General features: G+C 43.4%; 1 protein-coding gene across 2 annotated transcripts in view; it reads right to left on the reverse strand.

Annotated features, from left to right (window-relative positions):
* DNAH9 (dynein axonemal heavy chain 9) overlaps positions 1-18335 on the reverse strand; it is a gene marked incomplete at its 5' end in the record, with an annotated part of 308568 nt that overhangs the window by 244955 nt on the left and 45278 nt on the right. For both annotated transcript variants that reach the window (XM_082605525.1, XM_082605524.1), the window contains 5 exons: positions 5891-6315; positions 6410-6606; positions 10191-10326; positions 16033-16274; positions 16968-17223. In XM_082605525.1, the coding sequence (XP_082461651.1) occupies positions 5891-6315; positions 6410-6606; positions 10191-10326; positions 16033-16274; positions 16968-17223 (1256 nt within the window). The remainder of the gene's footprint in view (positions 1-5890; positions 6316-6409; positions 6607-10190; positions 10327-16032; positions 16275-16967; positions 17224-18335) is intronic.

Below are 18335 nucleotides of genomic sequence, written 5' to 3' on the forward strand. Positions count from 1 at the left end.
CAGAGGAATGGCCAGCAGTAAACAGTTTGTCAGCAGCAAGAGGTGTTGGGGACGTGGGGAAGAGTCCACCTTATCAAGAGTTGTCATTAGGTGCTCTGACCCAGCAATTCCACTCCTAGCTATACACCCTAGAGCCATGTTTGCTCATGGATACCGTGATAGCTGTATAAGAGAATGCATAGCAACCTTGTTGATATTAGTGAAACCATCTGAAACAACCATACCAACCACAGAATGGATAGATAGATTGTGGCATATTCAGATGATGGGATACTCTACAGCAGTGGAAAGGAATGAAATATTGCTATATTCTCAGTGTGGACGGGTCTCAAATATAATGCTGAATAAAAGAAACAGGACAGAGGGATATATAGTATGCAACAATGTTTCATTTTTATAGCTTTAAAATGGAAATCTCAATATATGTATATTTGTGTGTGTGTGTGTGTGTGTGTGTGTGTACATATATATATATATACTAAGCCATGAAGAAAAGTATGGGAAGGATTATTTCACATTTAGGGTAGGGGTGACATCTGGTAGGGAGGAAGAGGGATTTAATCAGGGAAGAGTACATAAGGGAATTTTAAAATGTAGCTAATGTTCTGTTTCTTTGCTGGATAAAGCAAATGTGAGTATTCGTTTTAATATTTTTCTCTAAATCATATGTATGCTACATTTTAAAAAATTTCTTTTTTCTTAATTTACTTTATTTTATTTATTGTTGGCTGCATTGGGTCTTCATTCTGTGGGTGGGTTTTCTCTAGTTGCGGTGAGCGGGGCTACTCTTTGTTGCGCTGCGCGGGCCTCTCATTGCGGTGGCTTCTCTTGTTGTGGAGCACTGGCTCTAGGCACGCGGGCTTCAGTAGTTGTGGCTCGTGAGCTCTAGAGCACAGGCTCAGTAGTTGTGGCGCACGGGCTTAGTTGTTCCGCGGCAAGTGGGATCTTCCCAGACCTGGGCTCGAACCCATGTCCCCTGTGTTGGCAGGCGGATTCTTAACCACTGCGCCACCAGGAAGCCCCTATGCTACATTTTGTAATAAAATTTCTTGTAGAGAGAGAATGGAAGATGAAGAAGTAAAGAGATCAAGTATAGACACATCTTTTAAGGAATTTTGCTATGAAGGAGGGCACACAGAAATGATGCTGTAGCTGGAAGGACTCCTGGGACCGTGTTCCTTTCTTTTTTTTTAAGATGCCAGATGTGACAATATATTTGCATGCTGTGGAAAATGTATGAAAATAGATGGTGTTGTTGATAGGGAATATTTAAGGAAGTAAGTTCTCGAGTAGATGAGAGGAAAGAAGCTGGACTTAGAAAACCAGCTTATTCACTGTAACAGAAGAGGTAGTTGAATGTATGGCTTCAAATGCAGGTAGGATGGTAGATTTGTTGGTGAAAGGTGAGTTAGCTCTCTTGTGATTGGTTCTAATTTTTCAGTGAAATGAGAGGCAAGGCTATAAGGGCAGAGAGGATATTTGAGGTTTAAGGAGAGAGGAAAAAAAGAGTCTACGGGAGTTGGGAAGAATCTATGAAAATGTTCATGAAAAAATTTATGTTCATAAATTTAATATGAGGTTGGTCAGAAGACTGGTTTGTTTTTCCTTCATCAAGGATGAATTGCTCAGGTGCAGGTGTGGGGCACTGAGTTTAAACATTTAGGGTTTTATGAGGTGGGAACAGGAATGGGGAGCAAGGGTGATAAACACTGAGCTATCCCGATAAAGCATTGGGACCAATGGATTGGAAATCCTGATGGATCTGAAGAACTTTGCATGGCACCGTTGCCAAGTAAGTGAGCTGGAAAGATACCAAGTGGTGGTCAGAGAATGGAACGCTTTAACCTGAGATTTTGAAGGGGAAGCAAGTACTTGCTCATCTTTCCTTCCACGTCACTGAGGGCAAAACACAGAATTAGGTAGCAGAGGTACGACAGAAGGAAAGGGCAATGGAGAGAGGTTAAGAAAATGAGAGGCAGGTATAATGAAGGCTCCATGTGGATGCTGAGTCACTGAGGATGATTATCAGCAGAAGGATGGGAAAGGGAGACTGAGCCAGATGACATGACCTGCAACGAAGGGGAGGAATGGCTAAGGGCTTGGCAGGTGACTGTGGCAGGGACAAGTGGCAGGTTGTACTTTCTGATAGAATTCACTCCAGTGGAGCCGGAGATTTTGAGGGAGGACCAGGTGTAATGGTCTGGAAGCTGCAATGAAGAGCAAGAATATCTCATCTACCTCTAGGTCCAGTGGTAAGAAGGATATAGGAGAAAAACCCAGCCCTACTTGGGAGGGCTGCAGGGAAGCAGTATCCTCAGGAGAGAGCTGGGTTTCAGTTAGAGCAAAAAAAGGAAGAGAGAAGACGAAGGGACAGTGGACTTTGCTGATGCAAGATCCTGAGGTCCAGGGGAAGAGCACAGGGGAGGGCTTTGCAAGGGCAAGGGTGGGACTGAGTAAGATCAGGGCATAAAGAGCTGAATGGCGATGAGAGTTAAGATGATGCTATGGACTGAATGTCTGTGTCTCCCACAAATTCATATGTTGAAGCCCCAACTCCCCATTTGTGATGGTATTTGGAGCTGAGGCCTTTGGGGAGGTAATTAGGGTTAGATGAGGTCATCAGGGTGGGGCCCCCATGAGGGATTAAGTGGCCTTATAAGAAGAGGAAGAGGGAGATCTCTCTTTTTCTATCTGTGCACAGGAACTGAGTAAAGGCCATGTGAGGACACAGTGAGAAGACGGCTGTCTGCAAGCTAGGAGGAGAGCTCTCACCAGGAATCAAATTGACTGGCATCTTGATCTTAGACCTCTTAGCCTCTTGAATTGTGAGAAATAAATTTGTGTTGTTCAGGTCACTCAGTCAGTGGTATTTTGTTATGGCAGCTACAAGGATCCTAATACCAATTCCAATGCCTATGGATGGGTAGGGGGGCACCCCACACCACCAAGCAATTCTCCAACACCAACTGCCTGTCCTACAACTTAGGACAGTGTCAATTCTGACACTATTCTGACACTATTTACCTGGAGATTCCACAGGTTAAGGGCTCAGTCCTACAAGACTGCCTCACCCCCTTCAGACCCAACTAGTCCAACTAGACTAGACCCAACTAGACCCAGACTAGTCCAGGTTGTCACCTTGCCTCTGACTGACCAGCTATAGGACAGTGGTTCCAATGACCTCCTCCTTGCATTTGATTAATTTGCTGGAATGGCTCACGGAACTCAGAGAACCTGTTTACTCATTAGATTACTGGTTTATTATAAAAGGATATAACTCAGGAGCAGCCAGATGGAAGAGATGCACAGGGCAAGGTATGGGAAAGGATGTGGAGCTTCTATACCCTCTCTGAACGCACCACTCCTCTGAATCTCCATGCATTCACAAACTGGGAGCTCTTGCAACCCTATCTTTTTGGTTTTTATGGAGACTTTATTACCCAGGTATGACTGATTATATCATCAGCCATTGGAGACTGATTCAATCCCCAGACCCTCTCTCCTCCCTGGAGTTCTGGGGAATAAGACTGAAAGTTTCAACCTCTAATCACATGGTTGGTTGTCCTGACAACCACCTCCCATCCATAGGTGAGGTCCAAAAGTTACCATTAACATAACAAAAGATACCTTTATGGCTCTCACCACTTAGGAAATACAAGGGTTATAGGAGCTTTTGCCAGAAACAGGGATGAAGACCAAATATTGGGTTGGCCAAAAAGTTCATTCGGGTTTTCCCAGGCATCTTATGGAAAACCCGAATGAACTTTTTGGCCAATCCAATATATATGTCTTATTACAAATTGCAATATCGTATCAGTCCAAGCTGAATAAGACAGATGATAATGAAGGATTGGATTTCTGTCAGTAAATGAAGTATTTATGTAAGGCAAGGTGGGATTAATCCTGACACCTGCTAAGAGAAGGTGGAAATCACAGAATTACAAGGTGCATAGTAGACACTCAATAATAAATATTTCTTATTGTTCTTATTATCTCTTTTTTTTATCTAATCTTTGAGAACAGAATGAGACATTCTCCCAAAGTGTAGCAAAGTAGTCAGTTTATGGATCACCAACTATTAAAACTGGAAGGCACCTTACAGGAATCCAGTCCAATTGTCTTCTTTCAGAGACAAGGAAACAGGGGTTCAAGGAGGACTCAGGCCTTCTCGGTGCTCTATCATGTGTTTTCCTGTTAAAACAACTGTTACATCCTGTGAAGCCTCACCTGGTAGGGACGCATGGAAGCTGCTGTCACTGTGCCCTGTATCAACCCTGTGTTTCTGATGCTCTGACATTTGGGGCCTTGTCGGCCCTGGAGGGATTGACCCTCCCAGGGTTAGCCAGTTCCTGGAGATAGCAAACAACCTGCTTTTGACTGTGCCTTTCAAATGCAAGCCAATCAATCCAAAGTCCATATCCCCAACCACCTCCTCCATCTGGCTCTCATTCTCCAGGCCACAGTTCACCTGCCCTATAATCCCACAGCCTGGTACCAGACAACTAAAGACAGCCCCTACACCCCAGAGCCTGTTAAAATTATTTAAAAAACTAGGCAATCCTAAACCTGCTCCTAAACCTGGAGAAGAATGTCTTGCCCATTCTTCTCCATGGAAGCTGTAATAAAAGCTCTTGCCCATGTTTCCCCTCACTCCCTCTGCTTCCCGATTAACACTGGTGCCCCCCATTTGGCCCTGCATGGTGTGCTGTGCCCCCCTCCTCTTGGGATCTAACAAACTATCTTTTCAATAGCAGTCATCTCCTGATCTGTTGGCCTTGCCATACCTAAATAATAATAAAATCTGCATCCGAAACATGTCCTCATGTCCTTGGGTCACCAGACCTGCTAATGGAGAGGGACCACAGAGCACAGAGCTGTCCCCTCAACAGTACTCCATTCGGGGGCAACACTGCCACCTCCCCAACTGCCACCATTGCTTCCCTTTCTTGCCTCTCAAGTGTGGGAAACTGGCTGCTGCTTCTTAAACAACACTTGGAAAGCCCTGTTTGAAACATCCCAAAATGATTTCCTGCGGCTTTTCTAGAGTGGAGAACCATCACCCTTGCAAAGTCTCTCAGAATTTGTTTGTAGATAGATGCATTCTCGACTTGGCTGTCTCCCTTCCACATCACTGAGCAGCAAGCAAGACCAGCACCAAACTCTGGGGAGGGCTCCCCTGCAGCATCAGCTAATACACCAAAGACTGATCACTGAACAGAGGGACCATGGCACTCCATAGGATTCTGTGGGGAGGGGCTGGGAGCTGAGATTCTGCCTGTGGCAGACCTGTGAGGACAAGGCTAAGGTGAAGTAACTGGGAGACTATTAACCAACTTGATTATTTATCTAGAGGTTGGTGCTCTGGCTTAGAGAGTCTGGTGCTGGGCTGGGTGGTGTAGGTCTATGGTGGAACAGACAGAATTTCAGATCCCATCTGTCACACAGCTAGAGTGGCACTGGCAGGCATCAGGGGTGTGTAGATTTAGGGGCTCCTGTGCTTCACAGCTGGATAATCTGAGACAAGGAGTAAGTGGGAGAAATAAAATCTAAGAGGCCCATTAGACCCCCTCAGCTTCTCAGGCTTAAAGAGATTTCACAGTCAGAGCTGTGAAGGGAGGTTAGATCTGCTATTATTGTCTCTAACATTATTTACCACTTACTGAGTGCCTTTCGCACACTGGGCACCAAATGGAAAACGAAACAGAAAGAGGCCAGGTCTGATGAACAAATGGGAGGGCAGGACTAACGTTACTGCTGGTGTCCAAAAGCCTGGAACCTCCAACCAGCTGTTTTAATTTTTAATTTAACCAAGAGCCTATGGAGAAAAATGTGAAGAAGATTAAAAACATGGTGTTCCTGACAGCCTGGGAAGCTAGCAGGACCGTGTTACCTGTGAGTGACATAGTCCACAAGGTGCTGTTTGAACATGAGGCTCCACTTCTTAATTATATTCAGCAGAGACGTTTTAAAGGGCCGCACATCAATCTTCATCCAGCTGTCAAACACCTGGATGGGTTCCAGCTTGCTCACGTCTTCATGGAGCTTTTCGTAGCAGTCGATCTGCGCTTTGAACTGATGGAGCAGGGGCGGGTTCTCTGGAATGCCATCCTCAGCATGGGCTTCCATCTCCTCTGCTGTGAGCATGTGCCCATATAGCAGAAACTGGCCCAGAGCCTCCTTCCGGTCCTCCATGTAGAGGTAGGAATACTGGCTGAGGGTGCTCCGATAGCCGCAGCAGAGGGTCATCATGCCCTGCATCCGCCCCATCAGCTCGCCCCGCATGCCTGCCAGATCAGGCATGGCCTCCAAGTCAACCTAGGGGAGCAAGACAAAACCAGGCGGGTGACACCAGCACTTCACAGGGGGCTCCAGATCTGATGGGAGGGCAGGATGTTTGCAGATCCAGTACCTGATAGTGGGGAGAGCCGTTTTGAGGGGAGAGCCGTGGAACCAAGGACGATATCCTAAAAATGCTGGTGATGAGACCCTCAATGATGTCGCAGAAGCCACCCTTCACTCCAGGCTCCAGAGACGGACAGAAAACCAATTCTGGGATGGCTAAGCTCAGCTGTGCTTCAAATATCGGGGTGAGTCCTGCCTTACGTTCTGAAAAACAAGGAAAACAGAAGAGAATGGGTAACGTAGGCAAAATGCAATACTGTTTTAAAAGCACTCAGACCATTTCTTTCCTTTAGATGAGCTGTTTGGGTATAAGAAAATGGAAATGTAAAATTTGCTAACACCCCAGAAAAGGTGAGGGTGGCAGTCCTGCAGTGTTTATTGATAGGGGAACCACTGACATTTGGAACAGGCTAATTCTTGTGCAGGGCTATCCTGGGCATTACAGGACATTTACTCTCCTGTCCTCAGAGGGCACGTCCTAGTGACTGATCAACCCAAGCCAGTCCCCTTCCACATTCCCAAACACCTCCTGGGAGGCAGTACAGCCTCTGACTGAGAAGAGGTTGATTTTGCAAAGCCAGTTTCTTGGAAGCAGCTGATTTCTTCCTGTGCACAAACCAGGCCATTCCCCATTGGCAGCCACTAGGGGAACAAGGGTGTGCTTGTCCAACGTCGTGTAGGCGTGAAAAAAAAATTCACAATCCTATCCCTTCTGCTCCTTTTCTGTAAAAACAGAACTTATTTTAATTCTGTAGTCCTGTAGTGATAAGATTTTTAAAATCAGTATAAATGATTAACAAACCCCTGATTACTTGCTAGACTAACTTGCCTTGCTAAATTTAAATCAAAATATAATATGGAAAAAGATGTTCCAATTACAAGATAAATGCTTAGACCCTTATTAATAACCACTTATTTTCATATATATATATATATGTGGTTTTTTTTTTTGTTTTTTTTTTTTTTGCGGTATGTGGGCCCCTCACTATTGTGGCCTCTCCCATTGCAGAGCACAGGCTCCGGACGCGCAGGCTCAATGGCCATGGCTCACGGGCCCCGCTGCTCTGCGGCATGTGGGATCTTCCCGGACCGGGGCACGAACCCGTGTCCCCTGCATCGGCAGGCGGACTCTCAACCACTGTGCCACTAGGGAAGCCCCATATATTTTCTTGATTGTAAAAGTATTTAGGAGACTGCTGCGTGCTGGACATCACGGGCAGCGGAGACTACTCATGGAAATCCATTATCCCTTCTTCCCTGGAAATGGAGGTATAAGTGGGCGGGCTTGCAGTTAGGTATGGCAATGTGATTCCCTCACCAGTGGGATGTGGGAAGAGGTGCCACTTCTGGGCTGCGGTCCACGAGGCAGCAGGGGGCCTCCTCTGTCCTCTCTTTGCCCTCCCACAGGCTGAAGCCAGGATGCAGCAGTGACCCGGCTCAACCATGGAAATGAAGACCAGGCCCTAGAAAGTGGTGGAACCACAGGACAGAAGGAACTTGCAACTAACCTGGAGTGCTCGCTTTGGACTAGAACCCGGGGGACAGACTTCCATGTCCTTTAAGCCACATTATTGATGGTGTTCTTCTTACCACTGCTTAGCCATTCTCCCTAACTAAAAAACTGTGGGACCCTCAAAGATATGTAAGACTAAGGCTTTGCCTTCAAAACTGTAAGGATGATAAATCTGCATTACTAGACTCAGGAGTGTCCCATCCAGTGCATATTTAACTTAAGGAAGTGCAAGTTTACCAATATCACAGTAACTATACTATTATTATAGAGTAAATTTTTGAAAAATCAGTAAAATTATGCTTTGCATATGTACTCATGATATATTCTGTATTCCTACATGCATTAGATACTTATAATTTAATAGGTTGGGTTGCATATAGTTTAAAGGATTTAAAAGACTTTCAAGAACATGTTACTGTATGAGATTTTGCCCTATGTGACGACATAGGAACCGAATCCCTATGTTAGATGCAATGGCAACATAATTACTGTACAAGTCGGATGGTTGTGGCGGTTCCACGCCCCTGGTACAAGCCAATCGCTTTATGAGTTGAGAAGAGGAAGAGTGCTTCTGGATACAGTGGGTAACATTTAACCCAGGCAGGGTGTGGATTCTGAGAGATGGCTGGGAGGCCAGCCCAAGCCATGGGAATGGTATTGGTTTGACCAAACACGAGAAGTGGAAATGGTAAGGTGGACCAGGGGAATAAACTTGTCCACCTGGGCTATGGCAAAGGGTCATGGTGATTTTCCTCTTAAAGGCCACTCTCTTTAGGCTCCTTCACCTTGCCTTGGTAACCAGCGCCTTTTATCTATAGCTCCTCTGCTCAGGCAGCCACTAGGTCCAGCTCCTGCCCGTTCTATTTTGTGAAGGAAATGTGTTCCCTTTCCCCCCATTTCCATGGAGGGAAGGTGACTTTGGCTACCATCCCCTGTCCCCATCCTCTTGCTCCCACGCTCTCCTCCTCATGAGAGGAGGACAAGTGACATATCGGACAGCCCAGATCAGGAGAGCTGGATAGACACTGGCCTAGGGTGAGTCCCTTATGCAGTGCCTGCACTCAAGTGTGGCTGGGGCATCTTCCTAGATCCAGAGGAGGGCTAAGTGACGGGACCCTCAGCCTCCAGTATCAGAGGAGGTTTGGTCAGTTCACTCAGATGAGCACCGTTGGCGCTGGTCCCTACGAACCAGTTTTCCAGTCTCGGTGCCTGTGTTCGATGCCCCAGGTTCTAGAAGGTGACCTCCTGCCTTGTTGGCTATGCCCGAGCCCATTTCCTGCTTCTGTATCTCCTTGATTTGGAGCACCTTGCACCATGAAAGCAAAGACCTTGCCTCTGACCTCAGTCACTCCACCTACCAGGACCATGGGGTGGGAGTGAGGGTGGGTGCTGCCCATCTGAGCTACACCCAGCGCTGGCCTTGCTCCTCTCTGCACTGTCAACCTCTTGCATGGGCTGGATATCTGGACATGGGTCTCAGCCCACCTATTTTAACTCTGCACTTGATTTCTTTCCTTGGGTTGGGCTCAATGGACTAAGCTCTTGTCTCACCTTCATCCTCACCTCATCCTTCACCCTCGCTGAGCTCCTCAGAATCTACCAGAATGCGAAAGGTGTAACTCAACTTTATTCCTGAACTCTTCTGCCCTTTCCATCTCATCCCTTACAAACCAAGGTTAGCCTTTACTATACAGTCTTTGACTCTGTGTATGGACCATAAATTCAAAGCCCTTGGCTATCTTTTAACAGCTTCAAAGAATGCCCATTGCCTCCTTGACATTCCTTTTCCTTCTAAAAGCTACCTCATCCCCAGCTTCTTGTCTGACTCTTTTTACACAGAAAAACTTGATTCTTCCATGTAAGCTGGCTACTACAACCTCCCTGTGTTCTCAAAAGGCCACAGAGATACAGTACATTCAGCTTGAAGGCAGGGAATGTCCCCTCCCACTGCTATGAGTCAAGTCCAGGTGGAGCTGCTCCAGCTTACTCACTCCTCCTCACTGGAGCTTCATTTAGACTGAATTGGCTTTTATATTTTTGCTTTTGCTATGGGCTTCACTATCTTAAAGCCTGATTTATCATCTGAGTTTTGAAGAGAGAGAAGTCTTTTATCGTTGGACAATTTAGAAACGCAATGCCTTTGCTGTAATTCACAAAATGTTCACAACGCTTTGGGAAAAGTCACAGAGCACTCAATTGCACTTCACTATAACTCAATAGATGCTATTACTGTTACCTTCCCAGTAATAAACCACTTCCATAAGCCAGTAAATACCAGTATTTTCCAGGAGATACTTGAGGGAGCACTCAATGGCAAGAAAGAATCCATCCACCAACATATCATCAATGTAGTTAACATAAGTCTTCCAAATACTGGAGGTTGGGTCTGCTGAGAAAAGACCCAGGTTTTCCTACAAAATAAAGAAGAATGGATATAAACCATGTTTAATAATATGGGAGGACTGGTCTTATTATCATTAATGGGAATGAAAAGAACACATGGAGAAACATTGCACTGTTATGAAGAATTTTCTATTACAGACAGACCTTGGAGATACTGCGGGTTTGGTTCCAGACCATGGCAATAAAGCCAATATTGCAATAAAGTCAGTCACACAAAGTTTTTGGTTTCCCAGTGCATATACAAGTTATGCTTACATTATACTTTAGTCTATTAAGTGTGCAGCACTATGTCTAAAAAAAGAATGTTCATACCTTAATTAAAAAATACTTTATTGCTAAAAATGCTAACCATCATCTGAGCCTTCAGCAAGTCATAATGTTTCACAATAGTATCAAAGATCACTGATCATAGGTCACCGTAAAAGTATCACAAGAATGAAAGAGTTTGAAATACTGTGAGAGTTACCAAAAGGTGACAAAAAGAAAAATGGCATGAATAGACTTGTGAGGCAGGGTTCAATTTAAAAAAAAAAAAAAACAGAACAATGCAATATCTGTGAATGCACAATAAACATTAAAATGAGGTATGCCTATACATGTGTAACAAACCCATTCTGTCTAATGGGTATAACCCTTGCTTGAAAGGAACACAAAGTTAACCCATGAAGGAAATGTGGTGCCTCATCCTCTCCCTGAGAAAGGAGGATGGGGTCAGGTCACCTTCTCAGGAGGGATGCTGATGGATGCAATGTGTGCTTCAGAGATGCTGACTGAGGGCTGTGGAGGAAGTTGCATCAGAGCAGAAGTCAGGGGTGGGCAGAAGGAGGAATGCTAACAGTAGAAGGCATTATAATTCAAGACATAAGAAATCTGGGGTTCAAGCAAGTAACACATTTCCTGGATAATCCTTAGAAATGAACTGGAGTGGATCCCACCCCTGGGCCTATATCTGGACAAAACTCTAATTCGAAAAGATACATGAACCCCTATGTCCATAGCACCACTATTTACAATAGCCAACACATGGAAACAATCTAAATGTCCGTTGACAGATGAATGGATAAAGAAGATGTGGTACATATATACAATGAAATATTACTCAGCCATAAAAAAGAATGAAATAATGCCATCTGCAGCAACATGGATAGACCTAGAGATTATCATACTAAGTGAAGTCAGTCAGAAAGAGAAAGACAAATACCATATGATATCACTTATATGTGGAATCTAAAATATGACACAAATGATTATATCTATGAAACAGGAAGAGACTCACAGACATAGAGAACAGACTTGTGGCTGCCAAAAGGGAAGGGGGTGGCAGAGGGATAGATTGGGAGTTTGGGATAAACAGATGCAAGGTAGTCTATATGGGATAGTAGGACCTTCAAGGTCCTACTGTATAGCACAGGGAACTACAATATCCTGTAATAAACCATAATGGAAAAGAATATGAAAAAGAATATATATATTAATATATATAACTGAATCACTTTGCTGTCCAGCAGAAATTAACACAACATTGTAAATCAACTATACTTCAATAAAATAAATTTAAAAAAAGAAATGAGCTGGAGTGTTTTGTTGTTGGTATTTAATATTAACTAAAAACCTTTATCCTACTGAGTGAATTAGAAAGTGCACACACAGAAAGGAATGCACAGGCTTTCTTTCCCTCCTTTTACATGATACAGTCGCCGACCTGGTGGTATGGCAAGTACAGATGTCCCATTTACTCATCATTCAGCCTTTTTACAGCAACTTTCCATTTATCTTACATCTTCAAAGAACGTGGTTACCACTTTGCAAAAGTAAATTTTCTAGGTGACTCACTCTTACCCCTTTAGGAAACACTGCCATATTGTAAATCTCATGATTCTGCTTTTAAATGTCAAAACTCTAAAATTTCTAAAGTGTATTACCTATACTTTTCCTTCCAAAGTAGATTAAAGATTTAATGAGAGTCCATCATCATGCAAATCATAACACAGTGACAATCCAGAGTTGCTCTTAGGCGTTTCTAAGATGTGTATGTCTGTTTGCTTCTACAGTTTAGTTTTTATGACTGCCTTGTGCAGTTGTTTTATCTCTTTCCTACTGTCACCCTATCAATATAGCTATCTAGACCTTTCACCTCAAATCTACTACGGTACAAGGAGCAAACGTGTCAGAATTTTCTGTAAACTAACAAGAAATAGCTCAAGTATCTGATCCTAGCCAAGACAGAGGAATAAGATTGGACTTTCCCTTTTGCTACAAACAGCTACAGAACGGGATACAAGAAATAATTATTTTGGGTAATTGGATGTGATCCCTAAGAGAAGGGAAATATTCAAGGTGAGCTTCACAACTACCTGGCTTTCTACCTAGAGGCACTTTCCAAACCATGGCATAGGAAAGTGGACCTCAATTAGAGCATCGTTCCTGCTGGGCAGAAAAGACAGAAATGGGGGTTTGGGACTGCTGAGGTTGCTGAGTCCTTTTGAATCTCTGACTGAGGATTAAGCTGTACATATTTAGGGCAAGATTCTGCAAGGCCTGGCAGAGAACAGTTACTGGGGGCTCTAAGCTGAATGGAGTTTGTGAAGGTCATATAGTGCTGGAAGATGTTTGTGTTCTATCAGAAATAATGAAAAGACCTCACAGATAACCCAGGACTTCAGTTGAGACTCCAGAAATGCAATGCTTTAGGATTAGAGCTCTATTCTAGAGCAAGGCCTCTTTAGACTCTCCCTAAGGAAGCTTAACATAAAGCTTCAATAGGATCAAGCTGACCCACCAGTGAGTTAACTGCCTGTCGAAACAAAACCACAAACTCTTTAAAGGGAAATAACATCCAGATTCTAAAGTGGCATCCAACATGACTAGAATATAATAAAAAATTACTAGACATGCAAAGAAGCAGGAAAATGTGACATTTAACCAAGAGAGAAAATAATCACTAAGAACAGACTCAGAAAATAGCTGCCATACCAATCCTGGAATGCCTATTCCTTCAACTTATGTGACACAAAAATAAACTTCCTTCACATTAAAAAAAAGGACTCAGAAAATAAAATAGATTTTGGAATTATTAGACAAGAATGCTGTAATCTGATTAACCCCCCCCCCCAATTTGGTGAAAAACAGATTTAAAACCTCACAAACTCCAAGCAGGCTGAATATAAAGAAAACTTATTTAGGCACATCGTAGTTGAATGGAAAAAAATACAAAGAATTTATTTTAAAAGAATCTATTAAAAGGAGCCTGAGAAAAAAGGGGAACAAAGATACACAGTACACTGGCTTCTCATCAGAAACCTTGGAGGGTAGAAGACAATGAAATGACTTCTGAAAGGAAAATACAACTGTCTACACTGAATTTTATATTCTGTGAAACTCTTCTTCAAAAACAAAGGTGAAATAAGGACATTTTCAGATAAACAAAAACTGAGAGACCGTGTCATCAGCAGACCTAAACTGCAAGACATACTAGAGGAAGTTCTTCTGGCTGAAGAGAAATGACCATAGATGGTAACTTAGTTCTACAGAAAGGAAAAACAAATCTGGAAATGGTGACTATGTGGGTAAATACAAAACTCTATAAATATTTTCCCCAAAGCTTTTAAAACAAAAAATTATAATACTCTGTTGTGGGGTATATTATACACACACACATACACACACATGCACACACACCAACACTATAAAAGATGGCTGGGCAGTTTGAATTGTTGCTAGGTTCCTATATTTCATGGGAAAACTCTAAGTAGATTGTGATTAGTTCAAGAGACCTACTAAAACTCAGAACAACCACTGCAAATGTGATGCACCAAGGTAAAGCTGAAATGCCTATTGAGAAATGAAAATAGAATACTAGAAAATATACAATTAATAACAAGAAGGTGGGAAAGGAAGAGCAGTGGAACAAAAAAGACATGAAGCCAATGGAAAACAAGTAGCAAAACAGTGGTGCTAAATCCAACCATATCAATAATTACATTAAGGGTAATGACCTAAACATTTCAATTAACAGGCAAAATTGTTAGATGTAGAAAAGTAAGTTTCTACTATACGCTGTCTATAAGAGAAGAAATTTGAATCCAAAGAGCAAAAAGGTTGGATGTGAAAGGCTGGAAAAAGACGGACAATGCAAAAAGTAGGAATAGTGAATCTGGAAGAAAAGGCAATAGAATTATCAGAAAAAAAGACTTCAAGACAAGGAAGTATTATCAGAAATAAAAATAATTTCATAGTGATAAAATGGCCAATTCATCAGGAAGTTACAGTAATTAAAATGTGTTTGCACCTACTAACAGAGCTTCAAATACGTGATGAAAAATCTGAAAGAACTAAAGGATAAAACAGAGAAATCCAAAATCACAGGTGGAGATTTTAACATTCTAAGCTTCAGTAACTGGTAGAACAAATAGACAAAAAAACTGAGAAATCATATAGACGATCTGAACAATACTATCAACCACTTTGAACTAATTGATATTTTATAGAACATCACACCCAACAATGGAAGAATAAACATATTGTCAATTGCACAAGGAACATCCAATAACATAGACCACATTCTACATCATAGAACAAGATTTGATGAATTCTAAACAACTGAAATCTTACAGAGTATTTTCTCTGCCCATAATGGAATTAAACTAGATAACAATTTCATTAAGCTATCCAGAGACGACCTAAATATGTGGAAATTAAACAACATACTTCTAAACGACCACTGAGTTAAAGAACAAATCGCAAAAGAAAAATAATTAAAACTGAATGGTAATGAAAATGAGGCAGATCAAATTTGTGATTGCAACTGAAGCACTGCTAAGAGGGAAATTTATATCATCAAATGCTTGCGTTAGAAAGGAAGAAAGGCTTGAAATCAATACTCTAAGTTTCAACCTTTATAGGCTAGACAAAAAGGAGAAGCAAACTAACCCCAAATTAACTAGAAAGAAAGAAATGATAAAGAACAGAAATTAATAAGCTAGAAAACAGATAAAGAAAATCTTAAAAGGTCAAAGGTACAACATCTTATTGTGTTTCAACCCACAGAAAACCCAAAGATAACAACTGTGATTCATTACTGACTCTGTGCATGAGATCAACCCAGGAGAACTGCCCCATGGCTACTTCAGTAGGGCTGGAGCTGGTGGCTATTTATAGCTCATTTCCCCCATCCAGTCTTGGATGATGAGACACAAGGTTTGCCCTGATCACAATGCAGGGCAGAGCCTTCCTGCATGAGGGGCAGCACTCTGCATTTTTCCTTCTCTTGACCCAGTGCATCAGGGACACCACAGTCATCTTGCATATCTCCAGGCTCTGCAGAGCTAGGTTATGAGGATGATGCTGCAGGGCCACACTAGGTTGTGTGGACGAGTTCGGGGTGGTTAGCGCAGTGGATAAATTAGGATTCTGTCCTTGGCATCTCCTTCTACCCGCTAGGGGTTTGGTGCGGGATGTTAAGTCGTGTGACGACTAAGTGGTGTCACTATTAAGATCGTATTAACTTTGACACACTGATACCAGAATGTGACTTGACATGCTCCCCATCCATTAGTTTTAGCTCTTTTGCTATCAGTTGTAAATTCTATCCCTGACTGCAGAAGACACAGCATATATTGATTGTTCTAATTTCCAAATCACTTCTAGCACCCAAACACACTTCTTGATGCTTTCCCTGTACTGGTGGTATGTGTGTCTGTGAGGCTGGTTATTACCTGCACAAGGGCATGAATCTTAAAGCCAGATTCTTTGATAAGACTGTAATATTTTTCCATTTGATCATGCTGATCATCCATAGAGAGAAGGCATTCCTTTTTCCCATCTTTTCTCTTAAATATTGGCGACGCCCATGTTTTCATGATGTTTTGAATCTCTTCCACGTTGTCTTTCGTTTTCTGAACTCTTTGTTCAAGATCATGAATACTATTGGTGATCTGAATGACATAATCCCAAATGCCTGTTCCCCAAAAGAGATAGAATTAATTGAAATAGCTTACAGTGGTAGAGCGAAAGGTCTGGTTGCTATGAAACATAGGGATTTAATACCTGTGGGTTTTATAAGACTTTTCTGCACAGGTTAGTTTGTAATCATCAGAGCCTTTTCCTTCCTAGTTGTAACAAAAAGCCACCCCTTACCATGACCCTGGTTATGGCCTTGGTTATGAACCCTTTGAAGGTAGGGGTCACGTCCCCTGTATTTCATATTCTCCTCACAGTCCTGCACATGGTGCCCTGTACATGTTAATCAGTCAATGAAAGTTTATTGAATTGCGCTGGAGGATACAAGAAAAGTAAATGCATAGTTCCCTCATGTAAGATGTTTATGGTCCAGTTAAGAAAAGTAAGTAACAATGATAATGTAGTAAAAATCCTCCTCCATGGAGTGCCCAGTATATGCTGGAGACTGCGGGAGAGTTCATGAAAATTCCCCAGAGCGTGGCAGCAAAGCTGTCTAAACCTCTCAGGCACGCAGAGGAGGCGGAAGAGGGACGTCGTTCCTCGTCTTCTCTACGTCGGGCGCATATCTGAGAGGACAGACTCGTGCTTCAAACCCAAATCAGATTAACCGGGGAATGAAGTGAGGTTCTACCAACTTTATTAGAATCTTGACTCCCAACCTTTCCCCAGACCCCAGGTGCTCTCCTGTTACCTTCTGTTTTCCAGCTCAGAGTCTCCTCTGCAGCTCTCAGACAGAGATCGATATTTTGCAGCTCTTCCTGCACTAACGGAAATTCCACCTCTAGCAGAGTTTTCATAACCTTGTTGTACCAATTTGCCATCAACTCCAATTTAGCCACAAGCTGCCAATAGAATTCCCTGGAGGAGAACATGGCTGCTGCTGTCTCAGGGATGTGCGTCCTCTGCTGGGGTTGAAGATAACTCATTTCTTTCAGCATGGAAATCAGCTGGAGAAAAGAATCGACATAAGTGGCTGTAGTTCAGTGGCAGCGAATAGCAGCGTATCGATCAGGACTGGGACACCCCAGGGGCCCAAGGGCCTTCTGGGTCCTTTCTCAACTTCTGCTCCTACTGGTTCCTTAAATCTTCTCTGAGAAGGAAAACTGAGCATTAGGCAAAAGGAAGATGATCAGGAAGCACCCAGGTTTCCCGAGCCTGTAAATCACAAACAAAGAGCAAAGAGAGGAAGCCCTGAGAAAGAAGACACCAGTGACAGCAGGGGAGGGCACTCGGCCTTGATGCTTTTGGGCCCGTGGATGATGAAAACAGTAGGCTCGGGCTTACCTGGTGGCGCAGTGGTTGAGAGTCCGCCTGCCAATGCAGGGGACACGGGTTCATGCCCTGGTCCGGGAAGATCCCACATGCCGCGGAGCGGCTAGGCCCGTGAGCCACGGCCACTGAGCCTGCGCGTCCGGACCCTGTGCTCCGCAACGGGAGAGGCCACAACAGTGAGAGGCCCGCATACCGCAAAAAAAAAAAACAAAAAATTAAACCAGTAGGCTCCTGACGGCTGTGGAGAGGTGGTCAGGGGAAGGAGGAGGATCACCTGGTCTGGGCCACCCACATGCATGTGGAGCCTCAAATTCAGACTCCTGGTGTCCCTGCCCAATGAGGTCAGACACATAAGTCACAGACACTGGCAGGGTTGAGAGGAGACGCCTAGTGTACAACTTTAATTATTAAATATAGTCATTTGAAATATCCCTTAATTTCTGTAACTCTTTGCTGGCATGTCTTTGTGCTTTGATACACTAGGAGGTCGGGAAACAGAAGTCATACAGGCCTCTCTAAAATTCCGGGGGCAGAAGGAAAAAGCCAAGCAGATATGGTCCCGTGAGAAAACAGAGAGGCCTCTGGTGGGGCTTCCAGACACCCTGTTCTTCATCCCTTGCTGGATGAAGGGACTGATATATATATAGTTATGGTTGACAAAACACATACTAAGCCATAGGTTCTCCTCACACCACCCCCTGCACTGCCACCCACCCCCCACCTCCATATCAAGACAACTGGGCTCCCAACTCTCCTTCCAGTGGCTCTGGGCCAGCTCTTCGTTGCT

The sequence above is a fragment of the Mesoplodon mirus genome (genome assembly GCF_964341445.2).
Source record: "Mesoplodon mirus genome assembly, chromosome: 18".
NCBI classification, from domain to species: Eukaryota; Metazoa; Chordata; class Mammalia; order Artiodactyla; family Ziphiidae; genus Mesoplodon; species Mesoplodon mirus.